Source organism: Polistes dominula, unplaced genomic scaffold (genome assembly GCF_049000335.1).
Source record: "Polistes dominula isolate Pdom_NZ unplaced genomic scaffold, Pdom_raw_medaka contig_79, whole genome shotgun sequence".
NCBI classification, from domain to species: domain Eukaryota; kingdom Metazoa; phylum Arthropoda; class Insecta; order Hymenoptera; family Vespidae; genus Polistes; species Polistes dominula.
Window position 1 is genome coordinate 274,916 of NW_028300916.1, and position 23,627 is coordinate 298,542.

The 23,627-nt window shown below is 30.2% G+C and overlaps 2 protein-coding genes across 10 annotated transcripts in view; one reads left to right on the top strand and one right to left on the bottom strand.

The window, feature by feature from the left end:
- LOC107074295 (uncharacterized) overlaps positions 1-23,627 on the bottom strand; it is a 40,010-nt gene that overhangs the window by 14,783 nt on the left and 1,600 nt on the right. Inside the window, exons 4-7 of one of the 9 annotated variants that reach the window (XR_016176004.1) lie at positions 23,401-23,611; positions 15,558-18,002; positions 15,274-15,431; positions 11,465-11,931 (exon numbers count right to left, since the gene is read on the bottom strand). Coding sequence is in view for 3 of the 9 variants with exons in the window: in XM_089170634.1 (XP_089026760.1) it covers positions 23,402-23,611 (210 nt within the window). In the remaining 6 variants the exon portion in view is untranslated. Of the gene's footprint in view, positions 1-2,222; positions 2,540-11,464; positions 11,932-15,273; positions 15,432-15,553; positions 18,003-23,346; positions 23,612-23,627 lie in introns of those variants that run through there. The other 8 variants (XR_016176002.1, XR_016176003.1, XR_016176000.1 and 5 more) reach the window with 8 other exon arrangements.
- On the top strand, positions 21,250-22,797 carry BORCS5 (BLOC-1 related complex subunit 5). The gene is given in 3 exon segments (XM_015335600.2): positions 21,250-22,154; positions 22,250-22,578; positions 22,581-22,797. Coding segments are annotated over 3 exon segments (807 nt in total). The 5' UTR covers positions 21,250-21,846; the 3' UTR covers positions 22,751-22,797.

Sequence of the window (23,627 nt, forward strand, 5' to 3'; positions counted from 1 at the left end):
TACATTTTTGGCACGGCGGCACGTTCAGCGGAGATACCACGACGGAGAAGTCGCCCGTAGCGAAAGAATCAATGATTGTTAACAAACAAACAAAATCACGAAAAAATCTAAGATTCGTCTTACCGTATAAAAATAAAAGCCAACGTTAAAATATCGAAAGAATCAAAGAGTGGTCAAGGTGGAGCAATAAATGTATCAACTTCCTTTACATTTTTTTCTTCTCCAAAAGTAAAAGAAAATTCAAAAAAGGAGTAAATCAAAAGAGAATAGGTGCTCGAAAGGATCTCTTTCTAAAGTAAACCAAGAACAATCGGAAATTTCTTTTCCTTTAACCTCGGGTTAAGGGTCAACGAGAGAAAACTCTTTTTCTTTTATTTCCATCAGGAGAGAGAGAGAGAGAGAGAGAGAGAGAGAGAGAAAAACAAAAGTATAGAATGAGAGGGATAAGAGTAATCGTACGAACGAATCGATTCTCTCATACGACGAAGAAAGGTTGCTCTCTGCCTTTGTTCGTGCTCTCGCTTGCTTGCTCGCCTGCTTGCTTATTTCTTTTCCTTCTTTTCCTTCTTTTCCTTCTTTTTTTTTTCTTTATACCTTCGAGCAGGCAGAACAGAAAGTTAAAGGTTACCGATGCGTTCGTTCCTAGTCCCAAGGTGTATATATATGTACAAAGTAACATGTTCTTATGCACGGACACGCGCATCAGGATTATGCAAGAGGAATGCATCATATAGCCTCGTGCCAATCGTGTACACGTTCTCTTCTCTTAAAGCAACAACACCAATACCACTATTAGCTAGCTAGGCTTGCTTTCAACTGCGGATATCTTGCTATATATTATGTACGCTTGGTGACGCGTAATTACGATTAACGAATGACTCTCATGTTCGAATCAGAGACATCAGACTATTTTTTTTCTTCCTTTCAATCTCTCTCTCTCTCTCTCTCTCTCTCTCTCTCTCTCTCTGTCTCTCTATCAAGAATTCAGATATAAATTGGGTTGTTCGGAAAGTAATTTCGTGTCCTTCTCTACTCCCCTTGCATTAAATAAATTTTAGAAATTTTCATTAAGATCGGTTCAATAATTTGGAAATTCATTGGAAACCAACAATGTGACACTGAATTTTTGTCTATAAAGAGATGGAATAAACAAAATATTAGACAGTTTTTGTTTTAAAATCATAGTTGGACAGCACACACTCATGCAAATGTATATAGTCACTTTCCACTAGCACACTTATATTCAGTAGGTCGTCGAACAAGCACAATTTTCATTTGTCGCATCGATTATCACGCATTCGTTTGCTTTCCAATTTCACGCTACGTCTACGTCGATACTTACGCTTTTATGCGAAAACATCGAATCTGCGCCATTTTCGAAAAACACACACACAACTATGAACCTACATATACCAACAGTTCGCGATTTTCAAAACCGCAATTCTCTTGACTATTCTCTTCTCGTTATCGATACTTTATTCGAGATATAATATATCGAAGTCAACAATATGGATGAAAAGCATTAATGAATTATAAGAAAAAAATTGATTTAAAATAATTACGAAGAACATGCACTCTCGCGCACACACATACATCAATTCTGAATGGTGGATCAAGGAATCGTTATTGTAGTCGATCCATAAATGTTATAAAAAAACCAAAAAAAAAAAAAAGAAAATAATAAAGAGAGCACTTTCACGGAATTTTGAACAACGCTGATGGGAATAGGAATTTTTTATGTTTCCAAATGCATCGGGGCTCTGTAAGCTCAGCAAGGTTTACACGAGCTGCTACTATGAATATTCAAGAGTTTTTCTCGGCTTTAAAACAAAAAAAGAAAAAGAAAAAGAAAGAAAGAAAGAAAAAAAAAAACCATAATATTTCCTTTCCGCGCTGTTCTTTCTTTTTTTTTTATTCACTTAATATTCATCTTTCAACTTATCGATAATCGTACGAGAATATTCTCGATAAATCACCTTTTTTTCTTTGTCTCATTTGAACGCAAAATTGATAAAATTGATGTAAAAAAGAAAAAAGAAAAAATTCCACAGAGATGAAATGACGAGTCAACCTTGAAATAAAGCAAATACAATTTTATCATTTATACCTTGTTTCTTATCCATTCCTTGTGTGTGATTCGAGATAAGATTCGTGTTCTTAAAAAATGTAAAAACATGCAAAATAAATGAGAAATCATTGATGTCATTGTCATAAAAACTTACCGTTAGTAGTTTTCCGTTTGTCGCGTAAAGATGGCCTCTGTTCATTCTCCATCATTGTAATCACCATAATATTTATTGAAACGTTTCTCTTCCTGTTTAGGAACGAAATGTAATAGCGATGCGTTTACATGGCGTTAATAAAACGTTAATTACACCTCTCTTTGAAAATTGGTTAATTTTGTACACTCGTTTGTTAGTAAGAAGAATATCACATCCTTGACATCATCATCATCACCTATACGCGAACGTATTGCTCGAACAATGATGGTTCTCTTCTTATCACCGTTACTTGACAATTCCACCAGGTACGCAGAAATCTGAAAAATGTCAAACAATGCAAAAAGAACGCGTTAGCAAAATCACAACGTGCTTTCTAAGAAAAAAAAAAGATTATTCAAATTAAAAAATAAAACACACGAATTATTTCACGAAAATAATTTTTGTATATTTTGATGAATATATTATATACTATTTATAATTACTATAAACAAGGCTACATTTCAATGAACAAAATGATCTATAATAATAACTATCATTGTTTTATTTAAAAGGCATAATAAAACATTATATTTGTTCAGGAATATATTGTGTACACTCTAATTAGTAGTTTGGAACATCGTAGAAAATGCTTGAAAAGAGGGGAAAAGCTTTTCACTGGATTTATATTCGTCGAACGAAACAACGTATTTATATGCATCCATAAGGTATATTAATTGTAAGCTTATTAACGATAAATCGACAGCTTCATATAATTGAAGTATAATTTATATGAGAATTGAGATATTTTCCTATCTAAACGACGTCAGATAATAGTTCGATGTATGTCAATTCTAACACTATCAAAAAAAAAAATAAAAATTAATTAATTTGTTCTTCGATGTTAACAGCTATAAACAAAACATCTTATTAATTTCGTAATGAAAGTTTTGACGAAAGAAATATACTCGTATATATAATATATGTTTTTTTTTTTTAGATTAGTTTGTATTCATTAAAAATCAGTTAAATAATAATCTTTTGAAATAAATTTAGATGAAATTAAAATGATAAAATGCAATTTTAATGAATTAGTTAACCGGTTGCTTAACTAAAAGCTGTTTCAAGATATATCTTGAAAGGTTAACGCTTCGTGAATGGAAGAAAGTGCTTTCAAGTTTGAATTAAAAAGAGTCAATGGAATCTCGGACGATGCACTTTAGCCTATATACCTACTAAATATTATGAACATGTACAATTTTATATGTATATAAGACCGGTATACAACACAACGTATAAAATAATTCTATTACTAATTAGAATTCTCCGACACGAAACACACTGGATTGAAACAAAATGCACGAAAGCAAAAAAATAAAAAAAATAAAAAATAAAGAAAGAAAAAAACCATCTCATTTGATTAGATTCGAAGAGCATCGAAGAACGCACATGCGTTTGATTATTCGAAAGAGTAATTGCAATGTGTAATTAAATCGTTAGTTCAACGCTTTATAGAATCTCGGCACGTGTTACTTCTTCCTCCTCCTCCACTTTTTCATCCCATTCCCTCGTTTCCGCTAACCCATTCGCCGTTGGCTTCGCAACCGGAAGAATATCTCCGATTTCTGCTAAAATTTCTGTTAATTACACGCACGTATATATGTGGATTCGCGTAATTAAAATGGAAATTCACAAGCCGATATCTTTCGGTTGCATTACGCAAACAAGAATTATCGAGTGATTTAATTATTGTCCAACTTTACAAGTATCACGTTGAAATTGTCGAATAGTATATAGCGTGTACGAGTACCTATGTATCATTGTAAATATACGTTTTGCTGACACCCGGTAAAATAGTATTAATAATTTATTCCTTCATGTGTTATATTTCATTTTATGTAGAAAATATTCTATTTATAATATATTATCATTTGTTTATAATTGTATATTAGAAAAATAATGAATATTATCTTAATATGAAAAATACGAAATTAAGTTAAAAAATAAGTTTTCTAAAAAAGCTGTAAGACGTTAAATCTGGGTTTATTCCTAAACCGATATGAATTTCGAATTGAAAGACCGGTTTACTATCGTCGAATGTTCCAAAACTATTAACATTTAGCATTAGTAAAAGCTAACGATGACGTAGACGTAAAATGTAGAAGGTAAAACGTCAAGAAGGAGGGGATATTGAATTTTGATGTAAAGTAAAACGTGTAGAGAAAGGTGAAAAGACTAGCTAGCTGCTACCTTCTTCCGACAGGTTGTAATTAGCAGTTCACAATGGTCGACAGGGTGTTAAACGTCGTCGGTCACACGTTTTAACTTTCATGGAATTTATTTCACATACTCAAAGATTTGTTAACTAACAACCTTGAAAATATCTCCTTCATTTTAAACCTATCTATCCAAATTTGTCTTCTATTCGTTCGTATACTACTACCGATCCGAAAATATTATTTATTATTATTACTATTACAAAGTTCAATTGTGTAAAATTAAAAGATTAATTATTCGACCGTGTCGTGATTCGCGCGTTCAATGTTTAAATGATAAATAAAATAATGAATAAATAATAATAAAATATTATTTATATTTATAATTGTAAAGTAAAGTTTTAAATGAGAAAAATTGGATAACATTGAATTTAGGATTTAACATTTTTTTTTTTTTAATTAGTTTTCTCGCACGTTTTATGCTTCACCGAACGTGTTAAATAATAAATAAAATAATTTTATAAATAATAATAATTAGAATAATCGTAAAACCAAATGAAATTGTAAAATAATAAAATTATTATGAATAGTGTACTAACTAGTTTAGTGTTAAAATAATAGCATGATTTTAATCAATAAATAAAATCGATAATAATTGAAAGAAACAAGACGTGATTTCTCTTTGAACGATAAAAACAATTATTATATCGTTTATCTAAACTTATTATCGACGATTAATCTAGCAGCGATAAAATCAACAATTTACTCGTATTTGTTATAGAGAGAAAACGATGTAACTAAACGTTATACCTAATTAAATATTTCCACGTGGTAATATTTACCATCGAATAATTGCCAAATAACATATATCTGACCAAACAATGATGACTTTGTACGATATTAATTATTCTACACAGTAGAATTATTTAACATCATTTGGAAATACTTCGTTTCTATAATATTATAAAATTTATTAGTTTATGAAGAATTTTGATAAGTATGTCTGTATATAAGAAAAATGTCAAAGATAAATCTAAAGAAAAGAAAAAAGTCGATGAAAAGTTAGATCAATCGATCAATCTTATTACTTTGGAAGAACGTGAGCGTCGTTACAGTGATAATTTGACTTTCATTAACTCGAAAACAGTATCAAGCAATCTTCTTGCTGAATATCGACGACATTCAAATTCGTTCGGTTGCTAATAACACTTGGAACTGTCGATTTCGCGCTTTGATACGAACAGTCGCGTATGTATTTGTTCCAAAGCTATCCATCCTCTTTCCTCTACCCCCAAATCCCACCCCACACTCTATCACTCCATCTCTTTCTATTTCTATCTCCATCTATCTATCTATCTATCTATCTATCTATCTATCTTTTTCTTTCTATCTTTTATCGAATTTCTCGTTCCATGCTTTTTCGGTGATATCTCTTTTAGAAATGGTCCTAGAGCCAAGAAAGTTTACTCGATGTCAACGTAGGTGTGTAGAAAGAAAGAGAAAGAGAAATATCAGAAGAAGAATAGTAATAGTAGTAGTAGAAGTAGTAGTAGTAGTAGTAGTAGTAGTAAAGAAGGAAAAACAAACCGAAGAATTTGCCGCGAGCAGAAGGAATGGAAGAAAGGGATCTACCTTCTCGAGTAGAATCGAGTAGAGAGTTGAATTTAGAAGAAAGAAAGAAAGAAAGAAAGAAAGAGCTTTTTTCTTGCGATTCCTCGATCTCCGAAAGAGAGAGAGAGAGAGAGAGAGAAATTCTTGTTGCTTTTACGTAAGCATAGAATAACTTCTTCATTTTGATCGTAAGAGTAATGTATTTTTCTTTTTAAGCTTTTCTAATGCTTACCACACGAACTCTTAACGATGAATCAACTAAATCAGCCAGTGTCATTAACGAGTGACAGAATGAAATGATTTTATTCTTTATTACATTCATGGAATTTTATTTAATCGACCTTAACTTTTATAACTAACGTGTAAAATCATTTAATTATGTCTACCAATTAACCTTTGTCTTTTTACTCATCTCTCTCTCTTTTCTTCTTTATTTCTATCTATCTGTTACTCTCTGACGTAATGTTGTAACTAATTGATCAATAATTCTTTTTTTTTTTCTTCTTTTCTTTTCCCATTTTTAAATAATCAATAATATCCATATTTCTCTTTCTCTTATATAATATATTTAACAAGGAAAACTCAAATTGACTATTTGAAATGATAATTTCATGAAAATATACAGGGTGATTCAGCAACTCTTGCCATTTAACCCTTTCGCACCGGCTGGGACATATGCTGTCCCAGTCGGGAAAATTTGTCAATCAATTCAAAACTCAATTGTGAAATCACTGTTGTTGATGGTGCACTGTTATGGAGACGTTTATGCGTCTCCAAATCCTTCAATCTTTTAGGCATACAAGTTTTTTCTCTAACAATCACTTGGAGGAGAAATGAACTGATCTTTGCAATGGGACGCACTCGAACTGACTTTTCGCCGTATTGAAAGGGTTAAATAGCACCGAAAATATGATGGTAGCAGAAAAGTGAATAAAAAAAAAAGTTGCAGTGAATCACCCTGTATAACTCATATACTTTTGATATAATTTTCGAATAAATAAAAAGATGTCTCTTATTGCCTTGTCGCATACTACTATTACTAATTAAATACCGGGCGTCACTTTGAATACGACTGAGTGAGAGTGCAATATTACAAAGAGTTAAATAACTACGAGCAATATTCTCAAACTGTGCAAATACGATAATGGGAGGGTAAGAGAAAAGGGTAGTTAGTAGTAGTAGAAAGAAGCTGAGAAAATAAAAAAAAGAAAATTACAATTAAAATTCGTTTGTGGAAGAGGAAGAGGTTGAGGAAGAGGTTGAGGAGTGGGACGAGAAGGGAAAAACGAACAAAATTACCAACTATTATTATATTGTAAATATTAATAAAAATCTAACCCAACCCCCAGATCTAACGTTATATCGAATTTTTACTAATATAAATACGTAACCGTTATATAAACACACACACACACACACACACACACACACATACGAGTATATATACATATATCTATGTATGTATACCGGAAAACGTGAAAAATAAATCGACGGTCTCGTTAACGTTGCGTATACAACAAAAAAAACAACGCTCGCAATTCGAGGGAGAGAGAGAGAGAGAGAGAAAATAACAAAAAATAAAAAACCATTTGCATACACAACGAAATTACAACTTCATTCTACGTGCCATAATATAATTAGCCATAATATAATGGTGTATGTATAATTCGTATACGCATACATTGACAATCAATACTGGAACATCGCTTAATTTCATGTCGATAGAGAAAAAAAAAAAAAAAGAGAAAACCCTACTAATTTTCCCATCCATATATCGGGTGTACAATATTTTTATATTAAAAATTGCAAAATTTAATTAAAAAAAAAATAGTTATAGATATTTGACAACGTTGAAAGAGAATCGGTACTTTTCTTATCGAATTTAGTTAGGAAATAAAATGAAGGAGAAAGAGTAGCTGAGACGACTGTAATGTTATTTAAATGTTCAGAAATACAAACGTACATATATGTGTGGATGTGTGTGCTCGATGATAAAATGTAAAATCATACAAAAATAAGATAAATTGAGAGTGTTATTGTTGTTGTTGTTGTTACGCGAATGTGACTCATGCTCAAACATCCTGACTCTCGTGGTTGTCATTTTCCACAATTGTCAGTTTAAAACTAATACTAATGTTTTCGAATACACACACGTAAACAAAATAATACAGGAGATATAAACACGTAAATATTTCATTACTTTCAATGCTAATAAGAATTCTACTACCACGCATATACGTAATAGTTAAAAATAATGAAAGAACAATTACTTTTGTAAATTAAGGAAATACGTTGCGTAGATGATATTTTTTGAAATGAATTTTCTTGCAAACAAACGATCGCATTAACAGAAGGAGATACCGTTTTCGTTTTCCCCATAATAGGAATAAACTATCAAAGGAAAAAAAACCTGTTCCTCTGTCGTAACCTCAACGACGAAACTACGAAGAATCTAATGGTTTTGTAATCGTGCTTCTTACCCGCTTCGAAATGTGATAATTAAGGATATTCGTAGAAAATATCTTACTACGACAAATGCTTTTAAAGAGCACACTTTTAACCGAGACAAACCGCAAAGATTTACGATACAACTTTATAATATTGTATAATTTAACGTAAATATGATTTACCTATAAGAATGCAAATTGTTTCCGATTGTTTCTTCAAATGACAAATCTAACGAATTTCAAACGAATCTAAGCATTTTCTCGGATTTTTTTTATCAAAAAAATCTTTATCATTAATTTTACTTTTAACCCTGTCTGATATATAAAAACTAAATATACAAAATATATTTTGTAATAATAATAAAAATAATAAAGAAAGAAATTGAAAGGAAATGAAATGAAATGAAAAAAAGAAGTGGCGAAAGCTAGTCACGGATAAGTTCTAATCGTAACTACTAATCATTGGTTAATTGGCATTACTTCTCTCTTTAGTCCATGTTTAAACTCCATTGCGAAATGTTCGTTTCGTTTCGTTTCGTTTCGTTTCGTTTCGTACCCTCTCTCTTTCTTCTTTGTAACGTCCTTGAGATTACTTTTAGCGTGTCGACGTGTGCGTGTAATTTTCCTTGCGAGAAAACATCCAAGTTTATTGCACCAAACGCGCCTTATTTTCCCTTTTTCCTTCTCCTTTTTTTTCTCTCGAGGAAAAGGGAAAAATAAACAAAAAAAAAGAAGAAAAAAAATAAAAAATATATAAATATAGTATTATATATATATAGGGAAGAATCGTATAGACGGGGGATAATAACACGGTGTGTTACATACGGTATGGCGTTGCGTGCTGTCTGCCATGGCGTCTTTATGGCACACCCTTCCTTATAACCCTCTCTTACTCTCTTTCTCTCTCCTTGTCTCTATTTTCTTTTTCTTTTTCTCCTTACCAATTTCCATCGACCATAAGATTCAAATTTCCCGCCTTCCTTCCTTCCTTCCTTCCTTTCTCAAGTCTTTGCCAGCCGGCGACAAGACAATTCAGTTTTCTTTGAAAATTGTTCTTTTTTACAAGACAAGTTTCGCTTTATAAGAACACCTAACTCTCTTTTTATCAAACATTTCTATGAAAATATCATATTTAATTTTATTATTATTATTATTATTATTATTATTATTATTATTATTATTATTATTATTTGTATATATTGTTTTACGTTTAAACATTTCTTGTGCGTAATGTACGTAAAGAGAAGAAAATTTCAAAAGAAAAAGAAAAAAAAACGTAAATTGTCCAACAACACGACATTTAAATTCAATGCTTTCGATAAATTGTACATTGATCGATGGGTTTTTGTAACTTTTTGAATTTTTTATATTTTTTTTTATTATTTTTTTTTTATATTTTGTTTATATATTTTTTTGTGTCCTTTTTATTTTTTTATCGCGTCATCGATCAATTTTCATTATACAAACTTGTCGTTTTATGAGATTATATTTAAAACGAATAAAAAAAAAACACAAACACATACACAAATATATTATGGTAAAATAATAATAATAATAATAATAATAAATATGACGAATATGATTTATAGATTTTCTCGTGAAAATGATTAGCATATAAAAGTGCATTAGCATTATGTGTAATGAACAAAAGAAAGAAAGACATACACGTAACGCGTCATGAATAAATAATTTGGTCGATCGGTTTTTTTAATGGTTTCAAATCGATGAAAGAGCTATTCAAACTCGTCAATACTTAAATAAACTTTTCAATAAAATTCAAATAATAATAACAATAACAATAACAATAATAATAATAATAATAATGATAGAAATGAATAAACATTTAATATCTCATCGTAATGATATTTTTCTTCATTTTTTGTTGTTGTCAATTAATTCGAATCGGCCATGTTAAATAAATTTCGATATATTTAAAAATTGATGATGGGGTTGGTTTCAAGCAGACATATTTCTCATGATTAACAGATTATATTAAACGTCGTTTTAAACCGGTACACGCTCTTGACCTCTTTTTTGAATGATTTCGATTGAACGTCGTTTTAATCGATTATCGAAAGTCGTCTAATTATTTTCACGTCAGTCGTTTGTATGTGTATGTGTGTCGAGAGAAAAGCCATGATTTTCTAACGACCAAGGTAACATAGAACACGTGCAACGAAACTAAGGTAAGAATATAAAGGTAGGGGAAAGGGAAGAGAAGAGAAAGGGAAGGGAAAGGAAGGGTGAAACGTTCGTCCTCTGATTACCATTTCCGCTCAATAATTTTCCCTCGTAAAAAGCATTTCTAATTCGAGATAACTAATGCATTTTTAACCACTATAAATATTTTATTATCGTCAATTAAAATATAACTTCACTGTATGTGTGTAGTATATATTATATAAATATATTATTACAGTAAATTAAAAAATATATGCATATAATTTTGATTCGAATTAAAACACTTTATCCATTAATCCAATTCCTTGAAAAACATATTCCACTGTAAAAAAAAAGACTAATTGTAAATAAGAAGTAAATCTGACTTGTATTTTATCGATCTTATCTTTATTAAAAATATATGCAAACGCATGGAGTCGTATTAATTTACTCGTTTTACGTTTTATAAAATGAATATTTTTGAACAACAATGCAACTTGACGAAATAAATGCAATTTAATTAAATAGAACGATTTACAAACAAAAACAAAAAAAGAGAGAAAAAATTAAAAAGAATGCAAATGTTTAAGATATACCTAAAACGTAAACATAAATGAAAATATATGCTAAAAAGAAAAAAAAAGAAATAAAAAGGATAGATTTGTCGAGTGATACTCGGGGCAAACCAATGGTACTGGAATATGTATATATAGAAAAAGTGCAAATTGGTACTCGACCTTTGGTTAGCTTTACAAATGGAGATCTTCTTTAATTGACCGTAAACACAAGCGGTGTCATTTCAATTTACTCCGATGACTCTTATAGGGCAAACCTTTGAATTCCTTTTCTTCTTTTTCTTCTTTTTCCTCATTCTCCTTCCCTACCACCAACCACCTTCTTCAATAATTCTTTTCTGTTTCTTTACGTTTGCCGCCAATTAAATTTGACGATGAAAACGATCGCTTTATGATTTCCTTTTTTTTTTATTTTTTTTTTTTTATAAATTCACTTTGAGCTCATGTAATTGGTTAAGAAAAAAAGAAAATAAAAGAAAAAAATGTCAACTATTCTTTCAATCGATTTTCTTGTTCGTAATAAAAAATACAAGAAAAATCCTCAAACGACGAATGAAAAGCATGAATATATTTTATCAAAACTTATTATAATACATTCGAAATTGATTATAATCTACTATCAAACACTTGACTAATAATTTCTATTATAATCTGGATTACCCCAGACAATTTAATTAATTAATCGATCTCATATTCTGCCAAAATTCTTATTATTTCGGACGATCTATAAAAAACAAAGAAAAATTGCCCAGATTACCAATTTGAAACAATTCATAATTCCGTAAGGTAAGGACGAGTTTGGAAATAAATTTTGTGTGTGGAGTACTTTTAAACGACATATATTTCGAGAAAAGAGAAATATTAGATAAACTTCTACGTTACTGCATAAACGATAATTGTTCGTTATACAAAAACATATTGAAAAGAAATTTGCAAATGAACAAAAAGAAATAATAATAATAATAATAAAAAGACAAAGAAAAAGAATCGCGTAATCGTTAAAAATATATATATATATATATATATATATATATATATATATATATATATATATAAAAAAACATGGGAGGGGAAAAAACATTTAATGAACAACTTCGTACAATTTTCTTCTTGACATTTTGTCTATTTTTCTTTTTGTTCTTTTTTCAAAATCATCTACTCTACTCCTTCTAATTAAATCTTGATAAAGGTAGAAATAGAACGTAGAAATTGGAGAAAGATGAGTGAAAATGTACGAATAAAATTCATCGGAGAGTACAATCAAATTCGTTTAATCATTGAAACAGAGAAGAAACGGAGACAGACAGACAGACGAACGTACAGAAAAAGAGAGAGAGAGAGAGAGAGAGAGATATAAAAGAAGATAACCTTTGACAAAGGCCAAGATAAAATTGCAACGATAAACCGCGAGGATTCTTTCGGAGTAAATTTAAACTTCTTTTGTTATGTCAGGCACGTATTTTCCGTCAAGCCTTTTCCTTCTCCTTTTTTCCCTTTCTATCTCTTTTTACACCTCTCTTCTTTTTTCCCTCCATCTCTCGCTCTCTTTCTCTCTCTCTCTCTCTTTTTCCGAACGAGTCGCAGTGTGTCTTCGTTTAGCATGGATAAAACGGCATTCCTTGATTAGGTCTTATCTCTTCCACCTACAGCTTGCCGATATTAGGGCGAACAAATGCGATGCAATGCCAACAACTTACTCTAAATATAAAAAAACATAAAAATATACACATATAATAGTCAAATAATATTATATTAATTAAATAGAGTCAAATTTAGATAAAATGAGATACGAAATGTCATAGCTCAACAAATTTTATCTTTCAAAATCGTCGAATTTCGGTAAATGTTTAAAAGTTCATTTTAATATCGGTAAATTGTCAAACAAAAAAAATAACGTATATAAACTTGAGTGCGAACGAGGTCTATGAATTTCATCGTATTTCTCATAAATGAAGGAAAAGAGAGAGAGAGAGAATAAACAAAACAAAAAGAGGGGAAAAGAAAAAGAAAGAAAATAGTGTTCACCAATTTCGCGATATATTTATACAAAACGAGCAAGTGTGGTAGAGAGAGAAAGAGAAAATTCAGGTCTACCCCTGGAAAACGAGCAACACCACCGTAAATCGTTTTAATCGATTTTAATAATTAATCTAGTCGACTCGTTCAAAACTTTTCTCTCTTCTCACTCCCCTGGCCAGGTGACGAATGGTAACAAAGTCGACGAGTACATTTTTCCTGTGTTTCGTAAAAAATAAAACAAAATATACAAAATACACACATACATACATATATATATATATACACACACACACACACAAATAGAACAAATAAAAATAAATGAAAAAATTATAAGATTCTCTATTAACTTTCTTTTTACAAAATGAACGTACGACAACTAATTTTCATTTTTGAAAATGATTAATATTTTCATTTATAAACACACAAATTTTCGACACTACGAATAAATTCAACTATTTATCATCGAGCTTTGGTAACTGTCAAGAAAAAGAAGAAAAGAATCTATCTTCTGTTGTAAATAAATAAGAATAAGAATAAGAATAAGAAGAAGAAGAAGAAGAAGAAGAAGAAGAAGAAGAAGAAGAAGAAGAAGAAGAAGAAGAAGAAGAAGAGAAGAAATAGGATCATTCGAGACTTGGGGCCAAACATGAACTATTTTTGATGTCGTATCTATTTTGAAAAAGCACTCACACTGAATTTTCGTTCGTACGAGCCGTTATCGGCCCTGAAAATACCACCCACGCAGTTTCCTCCTTCCCTTCATCCCTCCATTTATTTCTTTCTCTCTTTAACCCATTACCCAACACCCTACGAAAATGCAAAACAAAAATTAAATTAACTCTATAATGATATTCATACTAACCAAATACAACTATTTTTGTAACAATTGTTTTATTTTTTTTTTTCTTAAGTGCTTCTGATAATCTTATAATTTTAACGAATACATTTCATTCTAAAATTGCATTTATTAAAAAGAAAATAAATTTGAAAATGCGTTCCAAAAAAAGGGCATTGGCGGGTAATGGGTAATTGTCAAATACAACGTAACTAGTTTCTCATCAACACACTACGATAAATTGAGTCAAACGAGTAAAAAGAAACACATTTTTACGACTATGTTCGTAACCATCACGTGACAATATAAAGTATACTAAATCAAAAGCATGAAGGTTGTTGATCGTAAACCTATTGTCAAACTGATCAAAATAGGTATGTCTTTTTTTTATTTGCTTTTCAACAAAACAGTAATCTAACTCTCGTATACACATTAAGAGAATATGGGATGGGATAGGAGCGGGAGGAGAGAATGGGTGGAGGAAAAAAAAGGGAAAAAAAGGAAAAAAAGAGGAAAAGGGTGAATCGAGCGATCTTCTCGCTCCATTTCCGTCAACGACTATTGTTTAATTAAACAAGCCGGAAGATGAAACGACGCGCTAACCAAATAGTCTACTTCCAGCAAAACTATTTCCCAATTTCTCTCATTGCTTTAACCAAAAAGTAACTGTACAAACGTTTCAAAAGAGTAATCTGTAGGATATCATCGTTATACAAATATTAAACAATCGGATGTAATAATATCGGACAAATTACACGATATGTTTATTTTAACTTACGATGAATTATTCAAAACTGTTACAACTATTCTTATTTTTGAAAAGAATATTATATGTATAATTGTCCTTATGTGTGTTCAAATATGAGAAAAATAAAATAGACGACACACAGGGTGTTACCACAAAGAACGAACACCACTTTTATTCGAAAGACAGTATACGAGGAGTTATAGTGGAAAGAGAATGGAAACAATATTAACTGTTAAAAGCTCGACGTTTCTTCGCATCGGACCACCTTCTTTGCTACTGCAACAGCAGCAGCCGTACCACGCTCAAGAGCAGCTAATGGAATAAACTTTCCTACCGTTTCTCCTGGGTCAACGAGCAAGAAAAAGCTGCCACATATACATAAGTACATACATATATATATGCATACAATTTCTAAACTTTGCAAAGGATATAAAATTTGGTTTTTAATTTAAAACAAAACTTACTTCGATTTCAATCAAGCAAGAAAACTTCGAATTTACGTATGTCTAACGATTTACTTCTTCTTCAACGCGATCTGATCGATATCGTTAATATTTCATTAACCCGTTCGTCCTTCTTTGTCATTCTTTAATAAAGAAGATTCAATTTTCATATAGAGTCCCTGTCAAACGTTTATAAACGTTTAATAAAGTTATTTGAGAACTATATTTCCAGAGTTCGAAATATTCACGTAAAAGAACATGAAAAAGAAACAAAAGAAAAAGAAAAGAAAATTTTACATACCTACCTTGATATGATTTGATTCGATTTAAATCGTAATAAGTTTCGATCCGTTTTTCTGTCACGCAATCCTTCCTTCCCTCTTTCTTCCCTCTTTCTTCCCTCCAAGTGATAGAAGCAAACGCGTTCTGCGACGACGTTTGGATTGTTCGAATAAATGAAGAAAAACAAAATAGATATTTTAAGATGAAAAATAAAATTGGCAAGAGAAAGAATTGAAACGTTAACTTGTACACAAGAGAATGTCGTATTAATATAATAGGTGAGGTAAGGAGGATAAGAATTCACGCACGTGGTCGAACGGTATGAAAAAAGAATCGCGACGCAACGATATTTACGCGACGAGAGCTCGTTGCTCACTGATTCAAGTGTGGCGCGCGCACGCGACTTCCTAGCTTCGCGCTACCCCCACCACTCCTTTTGACTTATCCTCCCACCATCTCCACCTACCTATCCGTTCCGACGGTGCTTACTAATTACCCCAGCTCATCCGTCTAAAAGGAAATCGTCTACGCGTAAACACTATTTATTATTTTTTACAGGTGTATTCCTAATATATTCCTTCCTAAACGAAACAAACAATAAAAAAACAAAACAAAACAAAAGAAAACACATGACTTTTATTTCAACGTTCGATCTTTTTCTCTTCGTTTACATCATTTATTCTAAATTAATTATAAACATTTCCAACAACCTATATATTTTATCATTATATTTTTGATATAAAATAAAAATAAGTATCCGTCCAATTGAATCCAAAGAATAAGACTCGAATAAATAAATATTAAATAAACAGAATTTGTAAATTCAAATGACCGTATCGTAAATCGAATGAATTTAAACGAAAAACCTTGTGTGTCTCATAGTAAAATGCGGAAACAAATTGAACAAATTGAAAAAAAAAAGTAAGATAAATGGATGATTCTTGTAGAAATGCGAGGATTCGAGTAGAAAGACAATAGAAGTCTGAACGACGACATCGGTAAAACTTAAAACTTACACAATAAATGCAAAAACGACTTGACCCAATAGTAAGTATATAAGGTCCGAATAAGACAAGACACGTATTGATACGTCCTCGTCGTCCTTCGAGGAGAAACTTTCGGATGAGCGTGCACAAGTACGCGAATGCATTTTACAATAGACTGAAGAATGATTCTACACTCACTCAGTAAAGTCTAGAGAAGGTGCACGAGCGCGGGCGCGGGCGCTCGTGCACAATGCTGCATATGACAGCAAACTCGATTACAGCATTGCCATTAAGCAACATCAAACGCGTCTGAAACAGTCGTCAGTGAACGATCTGTAAAGCCTTTATTTACCTATCTAACATGATATCCAAACGAGAACATTAAATTTAGATAATGTACATAACCGATGATAACTTATATTATATAACCTTATATATAATGTGTGTGTGTCTATGAATCGTATCACGAAATGTCAAAGAAATCTATATTAATTCTGTTAATTTTTCTTTTTTGCATATTTAATGCTATATAGGAAATGTTACGTTAGTATTAAATGGTATAGATTATAAATACAAGAATAAATAAGCGTTTAAAAACGTAGAGAATAAAATGTCACGTTCAATTTGATTATATGAACACCATTCGGGAAATAATTTCATCAGTGTGAACTTTATTCTATGATTTCTTTTATCTATTTTTATTCTAAAGATTCGTGCAATAAGTTGGATGTTATTGGTAAAAATATTTCACTGTATTAATTGCGAAAAAAAAAATTAAATTTCATAATAAATCGATCAAGATTAATTGTTTCATTAATATGAAAATAAAAATAACATTGTAGCATATGTTTCGTTTACATAGATTTAGGATTACTGTTAATACATAATTTAATAAATTTTGTTTTACATCGAATAATCTATTTAACCCTAAAAATAATTCTGCAAACATAGCTCACAGAATGAGTGAAAAATTCATTGTTTAGTCTCTTTACATACCAAAAATAACTTTGACCCGCAACTCAAATATAATTCTAATAATAAGTATAATAAAGAAAAATGAAAGATTAACAACGAAAAAAGTAATTCATAAATTATCAATTCTGTTCCATTTTACTCTGATTGTAAGATTTATCTTATTATTCTGATATCTTAAAAATGATTTCTAATTGATTTATTTCTTTGTTGAACGCATAAATTTTTCCTTTTTTCTTCTTTCATTATTATTATTATTATTATTATTATTATTATTATTATTATTATTATTATTATTATTATTATTATTATTATTATTTCAATTTTGTTAGATTAAAAAGTCAAGCTTGTTATCTTGGACACTCGATAGGGCGTTTTATCTCGTTTCATAAATAATACGATTTCAATCGAACGTAAATAAGATTATCGATCATTCACCTAATTCTTCCATCGACATACTAACATTTATTTTTTTCTATTCACTATATCGTACGCTATTGAAGTCTCTCTCTGAAAAAAAGGAGAAAAAAATAGTAAATACTTTGTTGACATCACCATTGAGAAAACGAAATAGTTTACTCGTTCCCTTTTCTTACCACCCTTCCTTCTAACCCCCGTTCTCCGTCATTTTCTATTGACCGAATAAAAAAAAGAAAAAAAAGCTATAGAGACGGACCATAAACGGTGGGATTTTTATGCTGATCTGCCCAACAAACAGCCTCGAACGAGGAAATTTTCGACTGGGTAGGAGAAAATTTTGATGTTTGTGCAAACTCCTTCGCATACCAAACAGTGATCGGTAGGGAGGGAGGGATTCCCACATCCGGAATTCCTTAGGCGAATTTTCTTTTTCTCCCTGATCTCGTTCAGATTTCAACGCGATTTTCATCTTATTTTTACCGATAAATATGAACCAAACGTTAAGATTCTATTCCATGACACATATATTTAACGAAAGTTGATAAAAAAAAAAAAAAAGAATTTTCTAAACGTTTATGAAATTGTCCAAAATTTTCTTCGAATTTAATTTCTAACGAGATAAAATAATGAAATTTCGTAACTTTGTTTGAATGATAAGAATTGGAAGAATTACTAAAAAAAAAAAAAAATATTCATCGCGTTCGTATTTTTGACGAATAAGCAAAAAAGCTTTTAACGCGTTCAAGAATTGCCGAACAAAATGGTCACACGGAACACACGGTGTGTGAAAGGGCTCGTTTCATAACGTAACGAACAATATAACTAGCTGTTAAAGGAAAATTAACTTTACTTGTGATAACGTCAATACCATGTGTCATTGCATATCCGATGACCTTCGCGTGTACAAAATTTCTGCATGGCAAAAAGCTTTATCGAACTATCGATAAGTAAAAAATCGATCGTATCAAATCTATTCTGATACCATTTTCATAAAATACGTGATGATGATGATGATGATGATGATGATGACGATAATAATACTTATACAATATTTTCATCTTTAAATAATAAAACCTTTAATTAGCAATAAAAAATAAAAAGTAATCGCGATAAAAATTATCCTATATTCTAAATTAGAAAATATCACACAAAATAACAAAAAATTTCATTAAAATCGGTTGAATAATTTCGGTTTCCATAAAAACCAAAAATGTGACACTAAATTTTTATATATAAAAATATATTGTTAATATAAATATACTTAAAACATACTTTTGATATTCCAATTATTCCCAACACAATTTGTTCATTTTTCTTTTATTATATTTTCACTTTTCAAATTGCTAGGAAAAACTAGGTTTTTTTTTGGTAAGTTACGCCTATGTCTTTTAAAGTTGTGACCAGTGACGTGCTATTATAGGAACAATTCAAATTTAATGTCTCTTTTATGCCTTTCAACCTACCATCTTTCTGCCTCTCTTTTTCTCTATTTTTCTGATGTGTGCGTGTATGTGTGTATGCGTGCAGTTACTATACCAATGCATTCCGTGATGATTCTTATCCCAAGATTGCAACTTCCAAAGGAGCAACGACGTGCTTCCTTCTGGCCCAGTTTAAAAAAAAAAAAGGTGTGTCCTCCATCAGTCTCGATCCATCTTTAGATAACGCGTATGTCAACTTAGAAAAGGGTAAAGAAAAAAGGGTAGAACCTTGACCTAAACTTCGAATTACTCTATGTGTACGTAACATAAACAAAATATCAAAATCTCTACGTTTCAAGAGATTTCACTTATTTTACTTAATTATTTAATTAAAATAATGCACGCGAATTTAGTTAAAAGGGGAATCAAAAAAAAAAAAAAGAACAAGAATAATATTCCAAATGCTTATGAAATGAAATGAAATGAAATTATTTCTAAAGATGGAGGGAAAAAAATGTAAGAGCGTTCTTCCTCTGAATGTTTGTTAGGAATATTTTAAAATTATTAAAAACAAATATGAGAAAAAGTATCAACTAGTTGGATCGATTAATAAGTTCAAATTAGTTTCTTTGAAAAATTATTATCTTATTGCTACACGTATCTTTTATTCTAAAAACATTTTCCACCGGTTTTTGCTCTCACTTTGTGTATATTATATATTTCAATATGTATACTTAAAAAACAAATAATAATTATACGAAATGAACACGATATAGATGTTGTTTAAAAAATTTTGTTAAAAATAAAAACCACAACTAGAACACAGATTATACATTTGTAATCTTGGAAAAGGAAAAGAAAAGAATCGAAATGTGTATATTCTCGGTTTAGTTTCCAACGAGGATTCATCGTTTTTTCCTACCACGACATAGTCACACACAAAAAATCCCTTTCTATTACGAAGACGAATGTACGGAATTAAGGAGGAAAATTTAAACGCCTTACCCATTTATACGAGAGAACTTCAAAATTATTTACAATTTCGCTTCTTTCAGTATTCACGATTTAATGGAAATATTAGAACGTGGGCATGCTTACATTTTTTCCAATTTCTCTTTCTTATTTTCTATTTTTGTTATTTCAAAGAAACATTTTAGATTTGTAATAATATAAGAATAAAAAATAATTTTCTCTTCGTTTAGTTTATCTGGGATTCTAATCAAACGAAAGAAAAATGATGTTTCTAATCCGAATTATGATTTGAAAGAAAAAAGAAAAAAGAAGTTTTCAAGGAAATACACTGATGTTTATTTTAAATGGTATGCAAATTCGAAATCAATAAGAACGAATGAATTCTGGAAAAGTCTTTGTAAAAATATTCCCAATCTGATTTTTACATAATAACATCGTTCTTTCTTACCACCAGATTGAACTTTCTTAATTTTGACGTTTAAGCTCATAAATATTTTCTTCATTTCTATTTTAAATAATATTTAAAATCTATTTTAGATAAGACATCCAACCGGCAGACGTTAAAATAACTTTTATATTATTTATTACAGGAAAGATCTTTTCATATAACAAACATATTTCTTAAATCAAATTTCTTATTATTCATTCAAATCTTTGATGATTTTTAATGTTAAATTGAACGAATAAAAAATATTACAAAAAAAAAAAAAAACAAAAAAACCAGATGACCGAAAACCAAACACCGTATATATTCATTGTAAATATAACTTATTAATTATTAAATATAAGATTATATAATTAAAGATTATTTTCATTTAGAGAATTTCATAATTTTTCTAATTTTAAAATTTAAAACAAAAAAAATAATTTTATTATTTCCGATTAAAGATAAAGAAGATCTCTAGAAAGATGGTGAAAATATTCTACGACAGATGTCACTGCACTTTGTAAGAACATTGCAGTAATAGTTGTAATGTTTCAAGAAGAGAAGACAGTCTATGGTGAATAGATAAATTATTTGACAGTAGCAATTGTGAAGAAAATAATAATTACGAAAAATAATTGTACACATATATTACAAAGTTAAAAAATAAAAATAATAACAAAGGGAGTATGACGATTAAATAACATTAACCGTATTAGAATATGTGTCAAAACGCTTGCGTATTTTCCTATTATTGATTAAATGTAATTTTGTATGCAATTGATATGATTTTCGACCGGTACACCGGATGGTACTATGATCTTGTATCATAATGTGTAACTTGAAACAAATTTATGTTAAACCAATGCACGTAAAAATAATTTATGATATGACGACTTCGTATTGGACGTGACAACAATTGTTTTAACGTTCATTAATCGTACGATAGAACAAAAAAAACGGAGCAATGTCTTTAACTACGTTTTATTAAGTGTCAACGTAAATATATTTATTAATTGTATGAGAAAATAAGTTATTGTCGATAGTCAAAATATTAGAAAGAAAAATAGTGATTTCTATAACGATATAGAAAAAAGAATAACTACGTACTTGCAAAATGGGTTCTGAACAAAGTTCGCAGAGTGGTACTCAAAATACCAGTAACAACAGAGCAAGAGCAGGACAACTTCGTCGTGGTAAAAGTGTTCCAAATAGTGAAAGAGTACCGGAAGATACTCCACCAAGATGTACAAGCCCTGGTGCAAGCATATGTTCCGACTCGGATTTACCATATATATCTTACACTGTAAATAGACCTATTGGTGATTCTCCAAAAATGAGCAACAAACAATTACAATTGTACAGAGGAAAAAGTTTAGGTGCACAGGATATATCAAGGAGGAGAAACAGTTTGAGTAGTCATAGGTATGTACATATATAATTATTATATATGTATATAATAATTATTGAAAACTTATCATTAAAACTATCATTTATGAAATGCTTCTTTCATTTAACAGTCATAGAAAACCATTGTCCGACAAACTTCACAATATTGTCGTGGTAAAGCCAGCTGCATCGGATCCTAGCACCGAAAAAGATCCAGATCTAGTCAAATTACAAAGTATTCCCATGTTTCTACCAATAATGCGTGGGACTTTGAATCTACCACCAGGAGTAAGAGATCCTGAAGTTCTCGAAAGATTAGATCCCATTGGATTGTTCAATGTATGCGCCCGATATCAACATCATCTTAATACTAATGCGCAGATGATAGCTGGAGAACAAGCAGCTCTATGCATTAATCTTGAAGCCGAGGTTAATAGAATTTTGGGTTTGGTTGTAGAAAGACAAAAAAATTTGCCAAATTTGCGGAACAATTAAACAAAGTACACGAACTTAGCAGACAATTGACCAAATGTCATTCTCTTCTTAATCAGACTTTGGAAAGTCTTGAAACGCTTAATAACTTTTTACCAATCGAAGACAGATTAGAACCATTTGTATGGACGACGGGATAAACACAAATATACCGATAATCAAATTTAATAGCTCAACAAATATTCTTTTTAACTTGTTGCATGACGTACAAAGATTTACATTTTTAGAAATGCCTACATAGTTTTATCCTCTATCTATAAACCAATTTCCTATTGGGAACTAGATTGGAGTAGATTAAATATAATTTATAATTATAACAAATTGTGAATCGTTGAAATACTTAGGATGACAAGGTCTACCTACACATTGTATTTAATCACATAGATTTCTAACATTTACACCGATGTATATTGTATATAATGCACTTAATTTTGAAAAACAACAAAAACAGGGATTTGTATTATACTTCTATTTTCATGTGAATTCTAATAACTACCAGAAAAGAAAAAACAAATACAAAGAGATTTAGAGAATATAATTAGATTTTTTTTAAATAATATGGAATATACACATATATTAAAAATAATAGAATACTAGGAGATCTAATTTATTTAGAAGAACGAAAAGAATCACTCTCCTTATGACTTCTTAACAAATTGTTAGAGATATCATTACAAAAATGTGTCTATGTATATATATGTATATATAAGTGTTAAAAAATAAAACAAAGGATAAATAAATTTTGAATCATTTATGTATTTTTTTTTAATATATATATTTAAATACATACCCTAAGTATCAACATCAGCAGATCGTTTAGCTTTCAACTGTCTGTATGCTGCAATTACACTACTTTGTTCTTTTTCTAGTTGTCTCCTTTCGCTAGCTGGTAGATTTTTACGTTTACCAGATCTGTCAATGGTGATTGATTTTGTGGAATTATTATTGGATGAATCGTTCTTTGTGAATAATGAATTTAGAAGCAAATTTCTCTTTCCTGGCTATTGGAGAAAAATT